Here is a 23954-nt window from a genome sequence, read left to right on the forward strand (position 1 = left end):
ATTTCTTTGTTTTACAACAGCAGAAGAGGAAGCAAGAACCCCGACTCAGCATTTGTGTTTCACTGCTTTCAAAAACCTCATCTTTATTCTTAGGAAGTACAATAACCTTAGGTCTACAGGCTGGGCTGCCTGTTGCCATCTGCATTTTTATTGCTAGTATTAGTACTTGAATTGTTGAATGGTGTGACAGTAGCACAAGTGTTTCCTCCACCTTCTTTAGCCTGTCTCCTGCCCTGTTTTTTGCAATTCATTTTCTTTACAATTTATAAAATAGTGATTGGTGGCAATTCTGATTTTGTGTGTATTTGTCTCGTTTTTCTTTTTTTTTGCAAAAAACTCTAGTTAAAGAAAATTAGGAAAGAAATGACATTGGCCAATATTAGACTATAACATCCTGCGTGAGTCATCTTGGATTTTTGCAGTGATAAATTGACAATTTTTCTGTATTTGTTAACAAAAACACTATTTCCAAAAATACTTAACAAGAATATGAGATTGAGTACTAAAAGTGATCCTGGTCAGTCAGTATTATAATACAACACACTCAGCTTGTCACATGCTTGTCACACACTTGTCTTACATTAATAACTGGTAGTTTAAAAACCAGCAAGATTCCTTGTTAGGTGGCAAAAAAATGTGTACAAACATAATAATAAGTCACTGGATGCTACATGTGTTGACAGATCTACCATTGCAGAGATTGAGGTAAATACAGTCCTATGAAAAAGTTTGGGCACCCCTATTAATCTTAATCATTTTTAGTTCTAAATATTTGGTGTTTGCAGCAGCCATTTCAGTTTGATATATCTAATAACTGATGGACACAGTAATATTTCAGGGTTGAAATGAGGTTTATTGTACTAACAGAAAATGTGCAATATGCATTAAACCAAAATTTGACCGGTGCAAAAGTATGGGCACCTCAACAGAAAAGTGACATTAATATTTAGTAAATCCTCCTTTTGCAAAGATAACAGCCTCTAGTTGCTTCCTGTAGCTTCTAATCAGTTCCTGGATCCTGGATGAAGGTATTTTGGACCATTCCTCTTTACAAAACAATTCAAGTTCAGTTAAGTTTGATGGCTGCCGAGCATGGACAGCCCGCTCTCAAATGATCTGAAAACAAAGATTGTTCAACATAGTTGTTCAGGGGAAGGATACAAAAAGTTGTCTCAGAGATTTAACCTGTCACTTTCCACTTAGGAACATAGTAAGGAAATGGAAGACCACAGGGACAGTTCTTGTTAAGCCCAGAAGTGGCAGGCCAAGAAAAATATCAGAAAGGCAGTGAAGACGAATGGTGAGAACAGTCAAGGACAATCCACAGACCACCTCCAAAGAGCTGCAGCATCATCTTACTGCAGATGGTGTCACTGTGCATCGGTCAACAATACAGCCCACTTTGCACAAGGAGAAGCTGTATGGGAGAGTGATGAGAAAGAAACTGTTTCTGCAAGCATGCCACAAATAGAGTCGCTAGAGGTATGCAAAAGCACATTTGGACAAGCCAGCTTCATTTTGGAAGAAGGTCCTGTGGATTGATGAAACAAAGATTGAGTTGTTTGGTCATACAAAAAGGCGTTATGCATGACGTCCAAAAAAACCAGCATTCCAAGAAAAACACTTGCTACCCACTGTAAAATTTGGTGGAGGTTCCATCGTGCTTTGGGGCTGTGTGGCCAATGCCGGCACCGGGAAACTTGTTAAAGTTGAGGGTCGCATGGATTCCACTGAGTATCAGCAGATTCTTGAGAATAATGTTCAAGAATCAGTGATGAAGTTGAAGTTACGCCAGGGATGGATATTTCAGCAAGACAATGATCCAAAACACCGCTCCAAATCGACTCAGGCAGAGGGACAATTACAATGTTCTGGAATGGCCATCCCAGTCCCCAGACCTGAATATCTTTGAACATCTGTGGGATGATTTGAGAGCGGGCTGTCCATGCTCGGCGACCATCAAACTTAACTGAACTTGAATTGTTTTGTAAAGAGGAATGGTCCAAACTACCTTCATCCAGGATCCAGGAACTGATTAAAAGCTACAGGAAGCGACTAGAGGCTTTTATCTTTGCAAAAGGAGGATCTACTAAATATTAATGTCACTTTTCTGTTGAGGTGCCCATACTTTTGCACCGGTCAAATTTTGGTTTACTGCATATTGCACATTTTCTGTTAGTACAATAAACCTCATTTCAATCCTGAAATATTACTGTGACCATCAGTTATTAGATATATCAAACTGAAATGGCTGTTGCAAACACCAAAATATTTAGAACTAAAAATGATTAAGATTAATAGGGGTGCCCAAACTTTTTCATAGGACTGTAAATTTCTATAATGTTCTTAATCATATGCAGTTGAGGGTGGCAGCACATAATAAAATCTTTAAGGCCGGGGCCCCACGGGACGTAAACTCTGCGATTTGCCCGCAGCGGAGACGCTGTGGGAAAAATCACGGTGTTGTGCAGTGCTGGCAAAGTGGACGGGATTCATGCGAATCCCATCCCCACTTTGCAGAAGAAATCGCAGCGCGGACATGCTGCGATTTGCAAAGCCGTTGCGGCTTTGCAAATTGCAGCATGTCAATTATATCTCTGGAAACGCTGGCGGCTTTCCCGTAGATATAATGTTAAGAGAACGTCCGCAGAGGAAAACTCTGTGAACTTTCTCTTAAAAGCGCTGCGGAAAGAACTGCGGTGCGTTCATGCCGTGGTTCTTTCTGCAGCGCTTTAGCGCTGCGATTACGGCTCGTGGGGCCTTAGCCTAAAATGGCTACTCACCGCCACTAACCTCATCCCCCCTCCCCACACCGTTCTGTTTTAACACTTCTTGGTTCTCAAAGCAGGTCCAACACACAGTTGGCTACAGTTGGGTGACACCTCAGCCAATGTTTCGCCAAAGGATGCATTTCCAAAGAGCAGTGCACATCGGCAGTGTCAGAACGGTGGAGGTGACTAGCCATGTTAATTATTTTACCATGTATTACTGAACTCAACTGTATATAATTAATATTCCACCTCCAAGCACTGCTGCTGTCCATCATCTGGACTCCATTAGGGTCCATTCACACGGAGTAAACGCGCATTTTCTGGCGTGTATTTTTACACATGTAAAAAATGTCATTGAAGTCAATGGGATTCTTACTTTTACACGTATATTCTTTAAACATGTATTGTGCCAAAATGGGCGTGCGTTTACTCCGCGTGAATGGACCCTAACTCAGGGGAGTAGCAGCCGGGGTCAGCAAAGTGACAGTTTTATTTGTGAAACCTCTCCCCTGTGTATGTGCCTCTCCAACCAGCCCCACCTACTTTATTAGTTTATTAGTAACTCAACAAATATAATGAAAAAAAATGTTTTCAGCATTAATAATTAATTTTGATAGGAATGAAAGGTGTATCCGTACAGAGGAAAGACCCTGGGAGCCCTGCAGTAACTCTCATCATTAAACATGAACCTCAGGGCATTTCAGTGGATCTGGTTCTGGCCCTTACAATTAACAGTTGGCCTGAAGAAACTACTGGTGGAATGAATATTGATGACTGGCTTGGTACGAAAGTTAAACAGGAATATAAAAAAAGCTACATTAATATGGTACCCAAACAAGCAATGATTGGAAACGAAGAAGTGAATAAAGGTAATAGTTTTATATGATTTTTCAGATTTCTTTTATAACTATAAGGACAGACGTGCCGCATCTCCTGTCTGATGTCTCAGAGATTATACATGAGTTCTAGCAAAGGGATACTGCCATCAGCTTAATGTTAAGGAACAGGTAAGAAGTGGGAAAAGTTCTAACATTCTTTAAAGACATCCACCATCTCCAGTTCTTAGGCGCTGCTCCATTGACTCCAGCATAGTTGGAATTTTTTTCTCTACCCCCACCATTGTCAGTGCAGTTAGTTTTTGTGCTTGATGCCACTTATGGCACTGGGCAGATAGAGAACACTGAGCAATTATATTGAATTAAAACTATTCTTTACTAATTTTCATAAAAAATGTTGTTCCCTTTTAAATAAAACATAAATATTTGCAGTGTAGTATTAGGAACAAATTATTTAGGAAGACTATCATTTTATCAAATACTGTATATATCCAATTGAAATGACATAGCTCCATAGTGCTGCTAATTTTTGTCTTTTCTATACATACCGTATTTTTTGGACTATAAGACGCACTGGACTATAAGACTCTAAGGTTTTAGAGGAGGAAAATAGGGGAAAAAAAATTTTGAAGCAAAAAATGGTAAAATATTTAATATATGGGAGTTGTAGTTTTGCAACAGCTGCAAGGCCACATTGACAGGTGACCCTGCAGCTGTACGGGGACGCATAGAGTGTTTTTTTCTACTGTTATATATATTCTAGGGAAAGGAGTGATTTAGAACTTTTATTCCATATTTTTATTATATATTTTTAAAGCTTTTTTTTTTTTTACTATTTTATTCCCCCCCGGGGGCTTGAACCTGCGGTCACTTGATTGCAAGTCCCATAGACGGCAATACAACTGTATTGCCGTCTATGGGACATTCTGTATACTAGTATTACGGCTGGTCATAGACCCAGCCGCAATACTAATATAGCCGTGACAGGCCTGGGAGCCTCATTAGACTCCCGGCTCTCACCCGAACAGGTCGGCTCCTGCGATATCGCTGCGCAGGAGCCGGCCTGCAACTGTACAGGTATGGGGCCGGTGGGGACCGGCCCCGGGGGAGAAGGGGCCACCGATACTGACCCGGCATCCGCTGTACTAGAGATTCTTTCCCAATATCAATTTCCCAATATCATGATGGGAGCTAGATACAAATGACATGATACACTGCTGATGTTTCAGGCTGTTTATTTACAGGAAATCATTATTGGATTACTTGCTGATTATGTAAGTTTGCCCACTGACAAAGACATAAACAGTCTACAGTTTTAAGGGTAGGTTCATTTTAACAGTGAGACACTGAGAATCAATAATATAATCCAGGAAATCACAATTTATAAATTTATTTGCATTTTGCATAGAGAATTAAGTATTTGATACATCTGGCAAACAAGACTTAATACTTGGCAAAACCCTTGTTGGCACACACAGCAATCAGACATTTTTTGTAGTTGATGAGGTTTGCACACATGTCAGGAGAAATTTTGGTCTATTCCTCTTTGCAGATCATCTCTAGAACATTAAGATTTTGAGACTGCCTCTTGGCATCTCAGAGCTTCAGCTCCCTCCATAGGTTTTCTGAGGGATTAAGATCTGGAGACTGGCTAGGCCACTCCATGACCTTAATGTGCTTCTTCTTGAGCCACTCCTTTGTTGCCTTGGCTGTATGTTTTGGGTCATTGTCCTGCTGGAAGACCCAGCCACGACCCATTTTTAATGTCCTGATAGAGGGAATAAGGTTGTTACTCGGAACTTTACGATACATGGCTCCATCCATTCTCCCATTGATGCGGTGAAGTAGTTCTTTAGGTCAATAGACAGCATTTCTCTTCCTCCAAACACAGCGCGTTGAGTTAATGCCATAGAGCTCAATTTTTGTCTCATCTGACCAATCTGATGATTCTGAGAGTGATTGGGAGAAGGTGCTCTGATCAGATGAGACAAAAATTGAGCTATTTGCCATTTACTCAACTCGCCGTGTTTTGAACATAGGAAAATAGGAAAAAAGACGCTGAGCATTAATGTACAAACTACCCTGCATCCTTAAAGGTTAAAGATGAATCATAGTAATTTTAGTTACATTTGTGAGATATAAGTGCATGGATGAATGTTTTATTATTCTTAAATGCTGTAACTATGGGTGTCAATGGAGGCATTGCATACTTCCTACATTGGCAACTATTTATTATTACAGCTAATATTATTGGCATTTGTATTCTGTTTTATCAGAAAACAGTGGCGGTATATACCCAAGTGAAATAACTGGAGGCTTTTTTTTTTCAGATACATGGCGGATTTCATTTTCACACATTGAGAAGAAAATGTTAAATAATCATGGGAATGGAAAAACCTGTTGTGAAACTGGGGGGAGCAAAAAAGAGATGTGTTGCAGGTTAGTGACGAGTTACAAGTCCTCATGCATTTATTAATTCTGTCTTTCAAAAAAAAAAAGTGAAAAAGCGATCCCATAGTGGCCTCCATGCCGTATAATGTTCCATAATGGCCCCTCCATGCAGTATAATGTCCCATAGTGGCCCCAACATACAGTATAATGTCCCATAGTGGCCCCAACATACAGTATAATGTCCCATAGTGGCCCCCATGCAGTATAATGGCCCCTCCATGCAGTATAATGTCCCATAGTGGCCCCAACATACAGTATAATGTCCCATAGTTTCCCCTCCATACAGTATAATGACCCATAGCAGCCCCTCCATGCAGGCAAGGGTTGCAAGATAATATAGATGGCTTGTATTCATCTTCACCAGTATTCTGGCTGTGCTGTGCAGAGCTGTGGTCCTATGGCCGCTGTATGGCAGAAGATGGACGCCAGAGTACTGGTAAAAGCAAGCTTGTAGTTAAGAGATAAATGTAAGCAATTGACTCTGATTATGCCATGACTAATTAGTAGAGATGAGCGAACACTGTTCGGAACAGCCGTTCCGAACAGCACGCTCTCAGCACGCTCCCATAGAAATGAATGGAAGCGGCCGGCACGCGGGGGGTTAAGCGGCCGGCCGCCGGCAAAGTCTACGTGCCAGGTGCTTCCATTCATTTCTATGGGAGCGTGCTGTGAGCGTGCTGCTCGGAACGGCTGTTCCGAACAGTGTTCGCTCATCTCTACTAATTTGTAAATTTGGCTACTGGGCAATAATGCAAGCACCATTTTTGATTTTTCTAAGCAATTACTGCAGCACCATAACAGTAGTAGTTTGAAATACTAGAAGTTATGCTTACATACAGACAGTGGCAGGGAATATGGCACCTCAGTGCCTGACTCATCTGAGGAGCACCAGTAGTCCCAGTGAGGGTAAAAATAGGCGGCACCTTAGGTGCCTGAGAGGTGGAGGATCCCATGACGCTTTTGGATCTTGTCTTGCCCATTTTACCAGAGAAATTCTTCCCTTATAGTGGACTTCAGATGACGCTCACTTTAGAGACATCTGAGCTCCAGGATGTCCAAGCCACCAACTCCCCCCCAATCTCCCCGCAACTGAGCTTTGCTATGCTTTGCTGCCTTAGACTTAAAGAGGTTTTCTAGTTGTTTGCTGAGGTAATTAATAAAAGATGAGTTAGGGCTAATGCAAGGGCCTCTGCTAATCAGCTGTTTGAAAGCACTGCAGCACGTCGTGTGAGCACTTTCATGGGTTAAAGCACTCCAACGTTATGACCACATAAAGTGACAAATGTCATATTTAAAATATGAGGCTGCGTCCATATGGTGGTTTTAGGCTGTGTACTTAAGGGGTTAAAGATGTATAATGGAATTCTATGCTAATACCTGTGGCCAAAGATTGTGTCCACTCCTTTATACAATATATTAAGGTATTTTAATATGAAGATAATTAATATTAGTTGATTTCTCTACTTTTATTAGGTTTTTCATTTCATTAATTTTCATTTTATTTTTTTATTAGACTTTTTGTTATTTTGCTATTTTGTTAGACTTGTTTCAAGAGGGTAAAATGTTTAGAAAAATGCAGGAAATTATAATACCTGTGGCCAAAGATTGTGTCCTTTATACAATATATTAAGGTATTTTAATATGAAGATAATTAATAGAGATGAGCGAACACTAAAATGTTCGAGGTTCGAAATTCGATTCGAACAGCCGCTCACTGTTCATGTGTTCGAATGGGTTTCGAACCCCATTATAGTCTATGGGGAACATATACTCGTTAAGGGGGAAACCCAAATCTGTGTCTGGAGGGTCACCAAGTCCACTATGACACCCCAGGAAATGATGCCAACACCTCTGGAATGACACTGGGACAGCAGGGGAAGCATGTCTGGGGGCATCTAACACACCAAAGACCCTCTATTACCCCAACATCACAGCCTAACAACTACACACTTTACACACTCAATACCACCTCTCTGACAGTAGGAAAACACCTTGAAACATGTGTATTTGGCACTTGGAGTGAGGAGAGCTTGTCACCAGCAGTGAATTTGGCCCTTGTAGTAAGTTGAGGTTGGCACCAACATTTCTTTTGAAAATCAGGGTGGATTGAGCCTCTAACCAGCAGAGTTTGGGCAAATTCATGGTGGAGGGAGCCTCTAAAAACCCCAGTTTGGACCAATTCATGGTGGAGGGAGCCTCTAAACAGCCCAGTTTGGACCAATTCATGGTGGAGGGAGCCTCTAAAAACCCCAGTTTGGGCAAATTCATGGTGGAGGGAGCCTCTAAAAACCCCAGTTTGGACCAATTCATGATGGAGGGAGCCTCTAAAAACCCCAGTTAGGCCAAATTCATGGTGGAGGGAGCCTCTAAACAGCCCAGTTTGGGCAAATTCATGGTGGAGGGAGCCTCTAACCAGCCCAGTTTGGACCAATTCATGGTGGAGGGAGCCTCTAAAAACCCCAGTTTGGACCAATTCATGGTGGAGGGAGCCTCTAACCAGCAGAGTTGTGGGAAATCAGGGTGGAGGGAGCCTCTAACCAGCAGAGTTGTGGGAAAGCAGGGTGGAGGGAGCCTCTAAAAACCCCAGTTTGGACCAATTCATGGTGGAGGGAGCCTCTAAACAGCCCAGTTTGGGCAAATTCATGGTGGAGGGAGCCTCTAAAAACCCCAGTTTGGACCAATTCATGGTGGAGGGAGCCTCTAAAAACACCAGTTAGGCCAAATTCATGGTGGAGGGAGCCTCTAAAAACCACAGTTAGGCCAAATTCATGGTGGAGGGAGCCTCTAAACAGCCCAGTTTGGGCAAATTCATGGTGGAGGGAGCCTCTAACCAGCCCAGTGTGGGCAAATTCATGGTGGAGGGAGCCTCTAAAAACCCCAGTTTGGACCAATTCATGGTGGAGGGAGCCTCTAAAAACCCCAGTTTGGACCAATTCATGGTGGAGGGAGCCTCTAAAAACCCCAGTTTGGACCAATTCATGGTGGAGGGAGCCTCTAAACAGCCCAGTTTGGGCAAATTCATGGTGGAGGGAGCCTCTAAAAACCCCAGTTTGGACCAATTCATGGTGGAGGGAGCCTCTAACCAGCAGAGTTGTGGGAAATCAGGGTGGAGGGAGCCTCTAACCAGCAGAGTTGTGGGAAAGCAGGGTGGAGGGAGCCTCTAACCAGCAGAGTTGGGGGAAATCAGGGTGGAGGGAGCCTCTAACCAGCAGAGTTGGGGGAAATCAGGGTGGAGGGAGCCTCTAACCAGCAGAGTTGGGGGAAATCATGGTGGAGGGAGCCTCTAACCAGCAGAGTTGGGGGAAATCAGGGTGGAGGGTGCCTCTAACCAGCAGAGTTGGGGGAAATCATGGTGGAGGGAGCCTCTAAAAACCCCAGTTTGGACCAATTCATGGTGGAGGGAGCCTCTAACCAGCAGAGTTGGGGGAAATCAGGGTGGAGGGAGCCTCTAACCAGCAGAGTTGGGGGAAATCAGGGTGGAGGGAGCCTCTAACCAGCAGAGTTGGGGGAAATCATGGTGGAGGGAGCCTCTAACCAGCAGAGTTGGGGGAAATCAGGGTGGAGGGAGCCTCTAACCAGCAGAGTTGGTGGAAATCATGGTGGAGGGAGCCTCTAAAAACCCCAGTTTGGACCAATTCACGGTGGAGGGAGCCTCTAACCAGCAGAGTTGTGGGAAATCAGGGTGGAGGGAGCCTCTAAAAACCCCAGTTTGGACCAATTCATGGTGGAGGGAGCCTCTAAAAACCCCAGTTTGGACAAATTCATGGTGGAGGAAGCCTCTAACCAGCAGAGTTGTGGGAAAGCAGGATGGAGGGAGCCTCTAAAAACCCCAGTTTGGACCAATTCATGGTGGAGGGAGCCTCTAAACAGCCCAGTTTGGGCAAATTCATGGTGGAGGGAGCCTCTAAAAACCCCAGTTTGGACCAATTCATGGTGGAGGGAGCCTCTAAAAACCCCAGTTTGGACCAATTCATGGTGGAGGGAGCCTCTAAAAACCCCAGTTAGGCCAAATTCATGGTGGAGGGAGCCTCTAAAAACCCCAGTTTGGACCAATTCATGGTGGAGGGAGCCTCTAAAAACCCCAGTTAGGCCAAATTCATTGTGGACGGAGCCTCTAAACAGCCCAGTTTGGGCAAATTCATGGTGGAGGGAGCCTCTAACCAGCCCAGTATGGGCAAATTCATGGTGGAGGGAGCCTCTAAAACCCCCAGTTTGGACCAATTCATGGTGGAGGGAGCCTCTAAAAACCCCAGTTTGGACCAATTCATGGTGGAGGGAGCCTCTAAAAACCCCAGTTTGGACCAATTCATGGTGGAGGGAGCCTCTAAACAGCCCAGTTTGGGCAAATTCATGGTGGAGGGAGCCTCTAAAAACCCCCAGTTTGGACCAATTCATGGTGGAGGGAGCCTCTAACCAGCAGAGTTGTGGGAAATCAGGGTGGAGGGAGCCTCTAACCAGCAGAGTTGTGGGAAAGCAGGGTGGAGGGAGCCTCTAACCAGCAGAGTTGGGGGAAATCAGGGTGGAGGGAGCCTCTAACCAGCAGAGTTGGGGGAAATCAGGGTGGAGGGAGCCTCTAAAAACCCCAGTTTGGACCAATTCATGGTGGAGGGAGCCTCTAACCAGCAGAGTTGGGGGAAATCAGGGTGGAGGGAGCCTCTAACCAGCAGAGTTGTGGGAAAGCAGGGTGGAGGGAGCCTCTAACCAGCAGAGTTGGGGGAAATCAGGGTGGAGGGAGCCTCTAACCAGCAGAGTTGGGGGAAATCAGGGTGGAGGGAGCCTCTAACCAGCAGAGTTGGGGGAAATCAGGGTGGAGGGAGCCTCTAACCAGCAGAGTTGGGGGAAATCATGGTGGAGGGAGCCTCTAACCAGCAGAGTTGGGGGAAATCAGGGTGGAGGGAGCCTCTAACCAGCAGAGTTGGGGGAAATCATGGTGGAGGGAGCCTCTAAAAACCCCAGTTTGGACCAATTCATGGTGGAGAGAGCCTCTAACCAGCAGAGTTGTGGGAAATCAGGGTGGAGGGAGCCTCTAACCAGCAGAGTTGTGGGAAAGCAGGGTGGAGGGAGCCTCTAACCAGCAGAGTTGGGGGAAATCAGGGTGGAGGGAGCCTCTAACCAGCAGAGTTGTGGGAAAGCAGGGTGGAGGAAGCCTCTAACCAGCAGAGTTGGGGGAAATCAGGGTGGAGGGAGCCTCTAACCAGCAGAGTTGGGGGAAATCAGGGTGGAGGGAGCCTCTATCCAGCAGAGTTGGTGGAAATCAGGGTGGCGGGAGCCTCTAACCAGCAGAGTTGGGGGAAATCAGGGTGGAGGGAGCCTAGTATTAGCAGAATTGTGCAACGCTTATGGTGGATGAGTATGAGGATGCGGAGGAATTGGAGAGGTTGAGCACAGACATGGAGTTTCATGTTGGGGTGCTTTACACAGGTGGGCACAAAAATGAAGGCTCTATCCAGTGGTGGTTCATTTTTATCAAAGTGAGCCGGTCGGCACTCTCAGCTGACAGACGGGTGCACTTGTCAGTGATGATGCCACCGGCTGCACTGAACACCCTCTCAGATAGGACGCTGGCGGCAGGACAGGACAGCACCTCCAAGGCATATAGGGCAAGTTCAAGCCACAGGTCCAACTTTGACACCCAATACGTGTAGGGCGCAGAGGGGTCGGAGAGGACAGGGCTGTGGTCAGAAAGGTTTTCCCGCAACATGCGCCTATACTTCTCACGCCTGGTGACACTAGGACCCTCCGTGGCGGCACTTTGGCGAGGGGGTGCCATCAAGGTGTCCCAGACCTTAGACAGTGTGCCCCTCGTTTGTGTGGACCGGTGAGAACTTGGTCGCCTACTGGAGGAACTGCCCTCCCTGCCGCCAACGTCACATGCTGGAAACATCTCCATCATATTCTGCACCAATTGCTTGTGGCAAGCATTGATGCGATTGGCCCTCCCCTCTACCGGAATAAAAGTGGAGATGTTGTTTTTATACCGGGGGTCAAGGATAGCAAAGATCCAGTACTGGTTGTCCTCCATGATTTTGACAATACGCTTGTCGGTTGTAAAGCACCCCAACATGAACTCAGCCATGTCTGCCACAGTGTTAGTTGGCATGACTCCTCTGGCCACACCGGAAAGTTCAATCTCCATTTCCTCCTCATCGTCCATGTCTACCCATCCGCGCTGCAACAATGGGACGATTCGAAGTTGCCCGGAAGCCTCCTGTATCACCATCACATCATCGGACAACTCTTCTTCTTCCTCCTCCTCCTCCTCCATTAAACGCGATGAAGCGGACAGATGTGTGGACCTACTCTCCAGCTGTGACGGATCGGATGCTATCCCTGACTCCTCTGTGTGATCTGAGTTATCCCTGATGTCAATCAGGGATTCTCTCAGAACACACAAGAGCGGGATTGTAAGGCTCACCATCGCATCCTCAGAGCTCACCCTCCTTGTGGACTCCTCAAACACCCGTAGGATGTCACAAAGGTCTCTCATCCATGGCCACTCATGGATGAGAAACTGAGGCAGCTGACTTTGTGGCACCCTAGGGTTTTGTAGCTGGTATTCCATCAAAGGTCTCTGCTGCTCAACCACTCTATTCAACATCTGAAACGTTGAGTTCCAGCGTGTGGGGACGTCGCACAAAAGCCGGTGTTGTGGCACATGCAGGCGTTGCTGGAGAGATTTTAAGCTAGCAGCGGCTACTGTCGACTTGCGAAAGTGGGCGCACATGCGCCGCACTTTCACCAGTAGCTCTGGAACATTGGGGTAGCTCTTTAGGAAACATTGCACCACTAGGTTGAAGACGTGGGCCAGGCATGGAACATGTTGGAGTCCGGCAAGCTCCAGAGCTGCTACCAGGTTCCGGCCGTTATCACAAACAACCATGCCTGGGCCCAGGTGCAGCGGCTCAAACCATATTGCCGTCTCATCGAGGAGGGCATCCCTCACCTCGGAGGCAGTGTGCTGTCTGTCCCCCAAGCTGATCAGCTTCAGCACGGCCTGCTGACGTCTACCAATGCCAGTGCTGCAACGTTTCCAACTCGTAGCTGGGGTCAATCTAACAGCGGAGGAGGAGGCGGTGGCGGAGGAGGAGGCGGCGGTGGAGGAGGAGGAGGAGGGGGGTGTTCTTCTCGTGTCCCTGCCAGGAATGTTAGGCGGGGAGACGAGGTACACCGGGCCAGTTTGGGAAGCAGTCCCAGCCTCAACTACATTCACCCAGTGTGCCGTCAGTGAAATGTAGCGTCCCTGTCCGCATGCACTTGTCCACGCGTCGGTGGTCAAGTGGACCTTTGTGCAAAGCGCGGAACTAAGGGCCCGCCTGATGTTGAGTGACACGTGCTGGTGCAAGGCGGGGACGGCACACCGGGAGAAGTAGTGACGGCTAGGGACGGCATAGCGAGGTGCCGCAGTTGCCATCAGGTCCAGGAATGCAGGAGTTTCAACAAGCCGGAACGCCAACATCTCCTGGGCCAGCAGTTTAGCAATGTTGGCGTTCAAGGCTTGCGCATGTGGGTGGTTAGCAGTGTATTTCTGCCGCCGCTCCAATGTCTGAGAGATGGTGGGTTGTTGTAAAGAAGCGCCTGAAGGTGCCTTTGATGGTGCAGGAGAAGGAGATAAGACAGGAACAGGGGAGGATGAGGAAGAAGTCAACAAAGTGGCGGAGGCAGATGAAGTGGTGTCCTGGCTCGTCCTCTGGAGTGCATCGCCAGCACAGTCAGCAGTGGCAGTGGCAGAGGCAGTGGCAGAGGCAATGGCAGTGGCGTGAACGGCAGGCGGCCTTTGTCCTGCCGTTGCTGCCTGCCACTGATTCCAGTGCTTGGATTCCAAATGACGGCGCATTGAAGTGGTGGACAGGTTGCTCTTCTCAGAGCCCCTAATCAATTTCGAGAGGCAAATTGTGCAGACAACACTATATCTGTCCTCGGCGCATTCCTTGAAAAAACTCCACACCTTCGAGAAACGTGCCCTCGAGGTGGGAGTTTTTCGGGGCTGGGTACGAACTGGAACATCTTGGGAGATTCCGGGTGTGGCCTGGCTTCGCCTAAGCTGCTGACCTCTGCCTCTGCCTCTAGCTACCCTTTTTGGTGCTGCACCTGCCTCAACATCCACACTACTTTCCCCGCTTGACATCCCCCCTGTCCAGGTCGGGTCAGTGTCCTCATCATCCACCACTTCCTCTTCCAACTCCTGTCTCATCTCCTCCTCCCGCACAATGCGCAGGTCAACTGGATGCCCTGACGGCAACTGCGTCACATCGTCATCGATGAGGGTGGGTTGCTGGTCATCCACCACCAAATCGAACGGAGATGGAGGAGACTCTAGTGTTTGAGCATCTGGACACAGATGCTCCTCTGTTAGGTTCGTGGAATCGCGACGTGGAGGGGCAGGTTGAGGGACAATGAAAGGAGCGGAGAACAGCTCTGGGGAGCAGGGACAGTTGGGGTTATTGTTCTGTGAAGCTTGGGAATTTTGGGAGGAAGGAGGACAAGACTGTTGGGTAATAGGAGGAGAGGAGGCAGAGTCTGACTGGCTGCTGGACAATGTGCTGTAAGCGTTATCCGACAGCCATTGCAAGACCTGTTCCTGGTTCTTGGGCCTACTAAGGTTTGTACCCTGCAGTTTAGTTAATGTGGCAAGCAACCCTGGCACTGTGGAGTGGCGCAATGCTTGCTGCCCCACAGGAGTAGGCACGGGACGCCCTGTGGCTTCACTGCTACCTTGCTCCCCAGAACCATTCCCCCGACCTCGCCCACGGCCTCGTCCACGTCCCTTTCCGGGAGCCTTGCGCATTTTGAATTCCCAGTCAGAAACTGGCACTATATGGCAGTAGCAAGAAATGAGGGTATTTGTAAACCCAATATATTATTGGAATTACCAGTCAGACAATGGCACTATATAGCAGTAGCAAGAAATGAGGGTATTTGTAACCCCAATATATTCTTGAAATTCCCAGTCAGACAATGGCACTATATGGCAGTAGCAAGAAATGAGGGTATTTGTAAACCCAATATATTCTTGGAATTCCCAGTCAGACAATGGCACTATATGGCAGTAGCAAGAAATGAGGGTATTTGTGAACCCAATATATTCCTGGAATTCCCAGTCAGACAATGGCACTATATGGCAGTAGCAAGAAATGAGGGTATTTGTAACCCCAATATATTCTTTGAATTCCCAGTCAGACAATGGCACTATATGGCAGTAGCAAGAAATGAGGGTATTTGTAAACCCAATATATTCCTGGAATTCCCAGTCAGACAATGGCACTATATGGCAGTAGCAAGAAATGAGGGTATTTGTAAACCCAATATATTCCTGGAATTCCCAGTCAGACAATGGCACTATATGGCAGTAGCAAGAAATGAGGGTATTTGTAACCCCAATATAGTCTTTGAATTCCCAGTCAGACAATGGCACTATATGGCAGTAGCAAGAAATGAGGGTATTTGTAAACCCAATATATTCTTGGAATTCCCAGTCAGACAATGGCACTATATGGCAGTAGCAAGAAATGAGGGTATTTGTAACCCCAATATATTCTTTGAATTCCCAGTCAGAAACTGGCACTATATGGCAGTAGCAAGAAATGAGGGTATTTGTAAACCCAATATATTATTGGAATTCCCAGTCAGACAATGGCACTATATAGCAGTAGCAAGAAATGAGGGTATTTGTAAACCCAATATATTCTTGGAATTCCCAGTCAGACAATGGCACTATATGGTAGTAGCAAGAAATGAGGGTATTTGTAAACCCAATATATTCTTTGAATTCCCAGTCAGACAATGGCACTATATGGCAGTAGCAAAAATAGTGGGTGTATATAGCCCCAATTCTATTGCTAGGGGACTTGCAGGGTATTTCTGGGGTGAAGGTGGGGGGGCACACCGTTGGAACGGGGATTTGCGGTGTATATATAGGGTATACGGGAATACACTGTCAGTGTATTCCATTCAGGATCCTGGGAAAGCTGGGTTGCGGCGATTGAGCCCATCAGTGCCACGTTACACTGACAAGCTTCTCCCTGGAATTTAGCTCTTACAAGAGCTGTTGGTTGTCTTCTCCTTCCTATCCTAGCCTGTCCCTGCCTACCCAGAATCTAAGCCCTAGCTAACTGGACGGAAACCTCCGTCCCCGGTGAACTGCAAGCTCAGAATGACGCGAACCTGGGCGGCGCTGTTCTTTTAAATCAGAGGTCACATGTTTTCGGCAGCCAATGGGTTTTTCCTACTTTTTTCAACGTCACCGGTGTCGTAGTTCCTGTCCCACCTACCCTGCGCTGTTATTGGAGCAAAAAAGGCGCCAGGGAAGGTGGGAGGGGAATCGAGTAATGGCGCACTTTACCACGCGGTGTTCGATTCGATTCGAACATGCCGAACAGTCTAATATCCGATCGAACATGAGTTCGATAGAACACTGTTCGCTCATCTCTAATAATTAATATTAGTTGAACTGCAGTGTACAATAGTGTATTTAACACCTCATACCTGAGAATAGATTTTTTAACTGGGTTAGATCATACAAAAAATGCCAATAACTAATAAAATTATTCTGGTATCAGTCACTAAACAGTGTGACGCTAGGTTCACACCTGCGTTCAGGGTCTCCGTTCTATGGTTTCTGTCTTCTGCATGCCAGAAGATGGAAACCATAGACCGGGTCCGGCCGTGAGCGGCGGTGAGCGTTTTATGCTCTCCGCCACGAAACCGGATGTTTTTTATCCGGACACAGAGTATTGCATGTCCGACTTTGTGTCCGGATTATAAAACCCGGTTTCGCGGCGGAGAGCGCAAAACGCTCACTGCCGCTCACGGCCGGACAGCTTTCTCACCCATTCAAATGAATGGGTGAGAGAGACTCCTGCAGGTTTCCGTCTCCTGCATCTGTTTTAGGCAGGAAACGGAAACCTCAAGTACGGAGTGCCGGCGCAGATGTGAACGAGCCCTTAAAATGACTCTGGCTTTTATCAATGATTATATAGTATTCCCTCAATATGCATAATTATTCTACCCCACAGCAGGTACATATAGCACAGTCTATAGCTGTCCATGTGATGCTGTACTGATGTAATGTATTATGGGATTGATAGCAGAGGAAAGAGAAATATAAAAGACAAGAGGGTGTCAGGAGTTGGGGAGAATCTGGATTACAAGGATGGGAGGCCAATATACATGAAAGATGCCTGGAAAGTTACAAACAATTAGTTTAGGGGTGCTGGAGTGTTTCTTTAAATCAATTTAAAGGTGCAACTACAAATAATCAATAATGGATTTGTTTTTGTTGATTCTCAGAAAACAGTGTCTTAAACTGCTCAAGCACCTCTTGGAGCTGCTTAAAAAGAATGGAAAACCAAGGAAAATGGATAACTTCTGTTCCTACCATGCCAAGACTGCACTACTGCATCAATGTGCACTACATCCAAAAGATGAAGACTGGAAATTAGAAGATCTGGAATTTTGCTTTGATAGATATGTTAGCTTCTTCCAGGAATGTCTCAGTAGACAAATTTTGTACAACTTTTTTATACCTTCCCATAACCTTTTCGATAAAGAATTTGTAAAGAAATCAAATTGTGACTATCTTTGTAAGCAGATAGAAGAACAAAAATGTAATAACTACCCTATTTTTTATGATTAGAGCTATAATTACAAAAAGGGGGCACCCACCCTATTTAGTGGGGGTGACCCCGTTTTGTAATTATTGTAAAATTGGCAACCCTTGATCCAGTGTGTTCTTATGATTAGAGCTACCCACAAACTTATGACCTTCTGAATCCTTTGCTGATCCTGCATTGCTCTGATATTTTTGTAATCTAACAAGTATTAATTAATGAGAGATAAAATACAATATACAACCTATGGATTATGCAATAAATATGGTTTCTCTACTTTTATTAGGTTTTTCATTTCATTAATTTTCATTTTATTTTTTTTATTAGACTTTTTGTTATTTTGCTATTTTATTTCTATTTTGTTAGACTTGTTTCAAGAGGGTAAAATGTTTAGAAAATTGCAGGAAATTATAGGCTGCTCAGCTAAAATTATCTCAAATGCCTTGGAATGAACACCAAAACCTGAACGACGCTGAAGGAAATATGGAACTACAGTTCAAGTGGATGAAAAAATAGCCAAAATGACAAAGGCTCCGACAGCTAGGAGACACTGTCTAAGTAGGAGAACGGAACATGTTCAGCTAGACAAGTATTTCTTTTTCTGGAGAATCTGAGGAGACATCAGTTTTAGAGATTGAGTCTGTCCAAGCCCCAGAACTGAAAGGGCATCTTACAGTACTGCAGAAGTTATTGGAATTTTTATCATACCTTACTGCAGTCTGTTGGAAATGCCATCACTGAGCTCACTCCTCATCCATAATGGACAAATTTAATCCATTTTGTGTAGAAAATGTTTATAGCTATGTTGCATCATCTCCTATTTAACTTGAGTACTGTTTTCATCTGCAAGCCTGTGTCTCTGTAACTACCATCAAGGTTACTTCCAACATCCATCTGGTTCAAGAAAATGGAAGACTGTGAGAAACTGCCCTAGGAGAACTACTATAACCACCATAAGGTACAATGCAGGCCCCCTCAGCTATGAATCAGACCAAGATGTGAACTAGTGAAATTAGTCATCTATTGACCACCTGTGACAACTGCTACCATTGCTGCTTCTACTACTGTCAGCTGCCAGGTCTCTTCAATGGGTTGCTGCAGATGCATATTTCGTCTTGCATTACAGGCCGTGGCCCTCCTATGGTGGAGTAAGGATGCCTTCACCTCAGCTCCTGCTCTGGACTTACCTTGGACCCACATTATACCTGATTTTCAGTATTCTTTTTGTTCCTCGCCATAGGTAAAATAAGGGGGCCTCCCAGCTCTTCCTCAACCCCTCTGGTGCAGTCCCATAGTCAGTTCCTACAGCGTTTCTTAAGTTTCTCTGGAGTGTCGGGGTGACACGAGGGAGACCCTCTACTGTTACCTCTCCCAGGTCCTTCTTGGAACCAACACCTCAGCCTCAGTCACTATCCCTAGTACAGAGTGTGCTAGGACAGGCCAGTACAGAGTGTAGCTCTTGACAGGCCACCAGCTGGGGCATATTACCCACAGCCTCCACCAGATTTCTACCCGCCTGTCTACTGAGTAGCAGTGGGAGCTGCGGAATACAGACAACCTGCCACGGCCATTCCCTCCTGTATCTGGGGATGCCTCTGAAGCCAACTGGCCCTCCATCTCCAGCATCCTCTACACCCAGGGTGCCATAGGACCCAGGCCTCTTTGCCGGGAACATTAGCCGGTTCCCCTGCTGCACTGGCTTACCTATATGAGAATTCCTAATGCAATTCTCTGTCAACTATGACCCCTGAGACAGTCCCTTGACCCATCCACAGAGACTTGCCCTGACAGACCTTCTGTCTCCCGCCCTCACTGAAACCTTTGGGACGCTGTGCAGACAGAATAGTACCCACAAAAGTGAACATGGAGGCATATGTCACCAGATTGGAGTAGTAATCCGACCTGTCAACCGTACTTGCTAATGTTGAACGTTTGGAATGCAGGGTTGATACCCTAGACACTTTGTCAAATAGACTCTAGTACAGGAATCTCCTACCTCTACTCATTCCTTACAGTACCTAGTGGATCTTCTCGAGCACTTAGAGAACAGGAACAGGCGAAACAAAATCTATATCAGGGGGATTTCTGAATCAATTGTGCCTCAGCAACTAGACCCCACCCTATGCATGATCTTCAACACTCTCCTGGGTGCTCCTCCCAGTTCTTCAATCAAGTTGGACAAGGCACATCGCTCTCTGGGCCCCCTCTACCTGGCCTGAATAACCCTAAAGACATCATAAGTCGAGTTCAACTCAAGGAAGCCATCATGTACAAAGCCCTTGAATCTCGTCAAATGACATTCCAAGGCCTTCCCATTCCCCTAAGGGCCCCTTCACATGGAGTAAACGCGCATGTATTTTGGCAAAATACACGTGTAAAAATGCATGTGTAAAACTAAGACTCCCATTGACTTCAATGACATTTTACACGTGTATTTTGATGTGTATTGTGACGTGTTTTTTTACACGTGTAAAAAAATGCCATTGAAGACAATGAGAGTCTGATTTTTACACGGGTATTTTGCCAAAATACACGCGCGTTTACTCCGTGTGAAGGGGCCCTAATACCTGACCTCTCACTCTGGAAAAAAGGCATTCATTGAAACCTCTCTTGGACATAAGATAAGATAAGATATAAGATAATCCTTTAATAGTCCCACAGTGGGGAAATTTCAGTATGTTACAGCTGCATAGTAATATAGATACAGGATAATACACAGTAATATATTACGGAAGTAGACACACATATGCTGAGAAGAGGAGATATACTAGGAGTCTATAGCAGCTAAGAAAGAGAAGAAAGAAAGAAGGAAGACTATACATTATATACACTCACCGGCCACTTTATTAGGTACACCTGTCCAACTGCTCGTTAACACTTAATTTCTAATCAGCCAATCACATGGCGGCAACTCAGTGCATTTAGGCATGTAGACATGGTCAAGACAATCTCCTGCAGTTCAAACCGAGCATCAGTATGGGGAAGAAAGGTGATTTGAGTGCCTTTGAACGTGGCATGGTTGTTGCTGCCAGAAGGGCTGGTCTGAGTATTTCAGAAACTGCTGATCTACTGGGATTTTCACGCACAACCATCTCTAGGGTTTACAGAGAATGGTCCGAAAAAGAAAAAACATCCAGTGAGCGTCAGTTCTGTGGGCGGAAATGCGTTGTTGATGCCAGAGGTCAGAGGAGAATGGCCAGACTGGTTCGAGCTGATAGAAAGGCAACAGTGACTCAAATAGCCACCCGTTACAACCAAGGTAGCCAGAAGAGCATCTCTGAACGCACAGTACGTCGAACTTTGAGGCAGATGGGCTACAGCAGCAGAAGACCACACCGGGTGCCACTCCTTTCAGCTAAGAACAGGAAACTGAGGTTACAATTTGCACAAGCTCATCGAAATTGGACAATTGAAGATTGGAAAAACGTTGCCTGGTCTGATGAGTCTCGATTTCTGCTGCGACATTCGGATGGTAGGGTCAGAATTTGGTGTCAACAACATGAAAGCATGGATCCATCCTGCCTTGTATCAACGGTTCAGGCTGGTGGTGGTGGTGTCATGGTGTGGGGAATATTTTCTTGGCACTCTTTGGGCCCCTTGGTACCAATTGAGCATCGTTGCAACGCCAAAGCCTACCTGAGTATTGTTGCTGACCATGTCCATCCCTTTATGACCACAATGTACCCAACATCTGATGGCTACTTTCAGCAGGATAATGCGCCATGTCATAAAGCTGGAATCATCTCAGACTGGTTTCTTGAACATGACAATGAGTTCACTGTACTCCAATGGCCTCCACAGTCACCAGATCTCAATCCAATAGAGCATCTTTGGGATGTGGTGGAACGGGAGATTCGCATCATGGATGTGCAGCCGACAAATCTGCGGCAACTGTGTGATGCCATCATGTCAATATGGACCAAAATCTCTGAGGAATGCTTCCAGCACCTTGTTGAATCTATGCCACGAAGAATTGAGGCAGTTCTGAAGGCAAAAGGGGGTCCAACCCGTTACTAGCATGGTGTACCTAATAAAGTGGCCGGTGAGTGTATATATTTATATATATTATATCTGGAATATTACCATATAGGCCCAAAGCCTGTGCTGGAAGTACCATACAGCATACCTTCCAACCGTCCCGATTTCAGCGGGACAGTCACGATTTGGGTGACATGTCCCGTGGTCCCGGTTGGAGGGAGGTATGTCCCGATTTCAACTCAGATCTGCGTCCAGAGGACGCAGATCTGAGTTGAACACATATGCGGCTGAAGCAAGGAGCTGACACAGGTAGAAACGCGTAGAGGGTGTCTCGGGCATCTGTCCCTTAACAAGCACTTCCACCAGTGCTTACCATCATGACTACAGGTAATGATTGTGCCATGTTTTATATCATGCATTTGCATTGATCATTCCTCTAGTGTGCAGTGCAGGTATTTTTCCACTCAGCCTTGATAGCTCTGCTATCCCCCCTATTAATACTCTTTGTTATTTACTCATATGAGTCATCCTGCTAGTGTATACTATATGTTCTAACTGTGGGAGGTATACGTATACTTAATCTTTGATGTATTGATACACTTTTTCCTTCCACTCAGTGGTTAGATATACATAGTTGCTATCATATAGGGATACTTATTTGTGGCTGTATGCACTGACACCTAGCATATTATTATATATTACTAGCTGGCACATCAGTAATCCTGATATATTTTCTACATATTTCTCATGATTCGATGGTTTTTGCATTTTGGAGGTGTGTGCTTGTTTTATGTCCTTTTGTGTCTTTCTTTGGCAGTTTATATCATCTGCCCCGCTGTATAAAAATTCATGTATTTTTATGATGTAAACAATAAATATTTATTATATTTTATACTATACTCCTAGTGTTATGCATATATTGCTTTGCCTTCGGGCTTTCTTCTTTGGTCGTGTTTTCCTGGCTTGTCCAGCCTTTTTTGGTAGATAAATTGGTATGTTTGAGGCACTTTCTTTATGTGACTGCTAATTTTGTGTTCTGGTTTTCCAGAGAACGCCTCATTTATGGATTATAAAAAGAGGGATAAGAAATGGTTATCCCAACTGGGTTCTATCTTTTGTGATTCTACAGCGGTTGAGAATGATTCTCATGACACTAAAGAATTAAAAACCAAAGTTCGTAACCTTATGAAAAAACGTACGAGGGTGTGGTGGAATAAAGTTTCATTGGAAAATTATTTAAATAAAAACATTATTCCTAGAGGTTTACGTTTACAGGTTTTCCCCACCCTTGATAATGATGATGCAGGATTTGTAGCCAAGTGGGAAGATACACTCTCCAAGTGCTCTCAGACTTTGATTGAATTATTGATAGGAGCTGACCGCAAATCATTGGAAAATCTTGAAAAAGAAATTGAAGTCTGTAGAGAGCAGATACAACAGAGACTCAGTGGTGCGGAGGTTGAAGCATTTGATAAATCATTGGAAGAGGAAATTGGGAAGTGTGAAAAGGAAATTCAGGAGGTCAAAGCCAAAAAATTTTCCAGAGATTTAGAAGACTTCCGTAACAAGAAAATATACCGTTGGCATAATAAAGCCAAACGATATAGATCCAGATCCAACTCCCAATCTTTGTCCAGATCTAATTCGATTGTTTCTTTACAATCAGACTCGGAATGTGGCGGGTCTTTTTTAGGAGAACGGGGGAGGTCAGGAGAGATTATGCAGGCAACAGGAAGTACATACGACCTCAGAACCCCCACTGGAAAAAGGAAAGGCAACATACACAGTATGAAAGAAAAGAGACGGAAGTTTTAAAGGTAATAAACCTATCTAATCATGTTCTTTCTTCAACACAGATTGAGGTTCTTCAGAAGGGACTTAGTTTTGCTCCCACCAGTAGCCTTGATCGCTTCACTGCAATCAAGGATACTGAGCTATTTGCTCGTAAAATCTTGTGGAAAAAGTTTTTCAGCCAAAGTACTTCAGGGCCTCCAAATCCTAGTACATCTACTCTTGACCCGAGTACATCTACTTCTAACTCTAACACATCTAATTCTGACATTGATAATTTTGATTCCGAACGTGAACTTATGGCTATTGGTGATTTAGAACAATTGTTGGATGAACAAAATATCACTCAATCTGATGCCACATTGGTACGGGCTGAAACCCAGGATTCTTCAGTTGTTGCTAGTCCAGATATACCGCATACTATTTTGCCACCCATGCATCTGCGTCGCCGTTCACAGCGTTCCCTCCCTTTAACATTCTGTCCAGCAGTGGATATATTTGTAAGGTTGGTTAAACAAGAT

The 23954-nt window shown here is 45.3% G+C and overlaps 1 protein-coding gene across 1 annotated transcript in view; it reads left to right on the forward strand.

The window, feature by feature from the left end:
- Positions 1-17690, forward strand: part of LOC142198503 (cyclic GMP-AMP synthase-like) — a 31339-nt gene extending 13649 nt beyond the window's left edge. Inside the window, exons 3-5 of the mRNA XM_075269537.1 lie at positions 3389-3640; positions 5938-6046; positions 17345-17690. Of these exons, the coding sequence (XP_075125638.1) occupies positions 3389-3640; positions 5938-6046; positions 17345-17690 (707 nt within the window). The remainder of the gene's footprint in view (positions 1-3388; positions 3641-5937; positions 6047-17344) is intronic.
- Positions 17691-23954: the final 6264 nt, after the last annotated feature.

Source organism: Leptodactylus fuscus, chromosome 3 (genome assembly GCF_031893055.1).
Source record: "Leptodactylus fuscus isolate aLepFus1 chromosome 3, aLepFus1.hap2, whole genome shotgun sequence".
In the NCBI taxonomy this organism is placed as follows: domain Eukaryota; kingdom Metazoa; phylum Chordata; class Amphibia; order Anura; family Leptodactylidae; genus Leptodactylus; species Leptodactylus fuscus.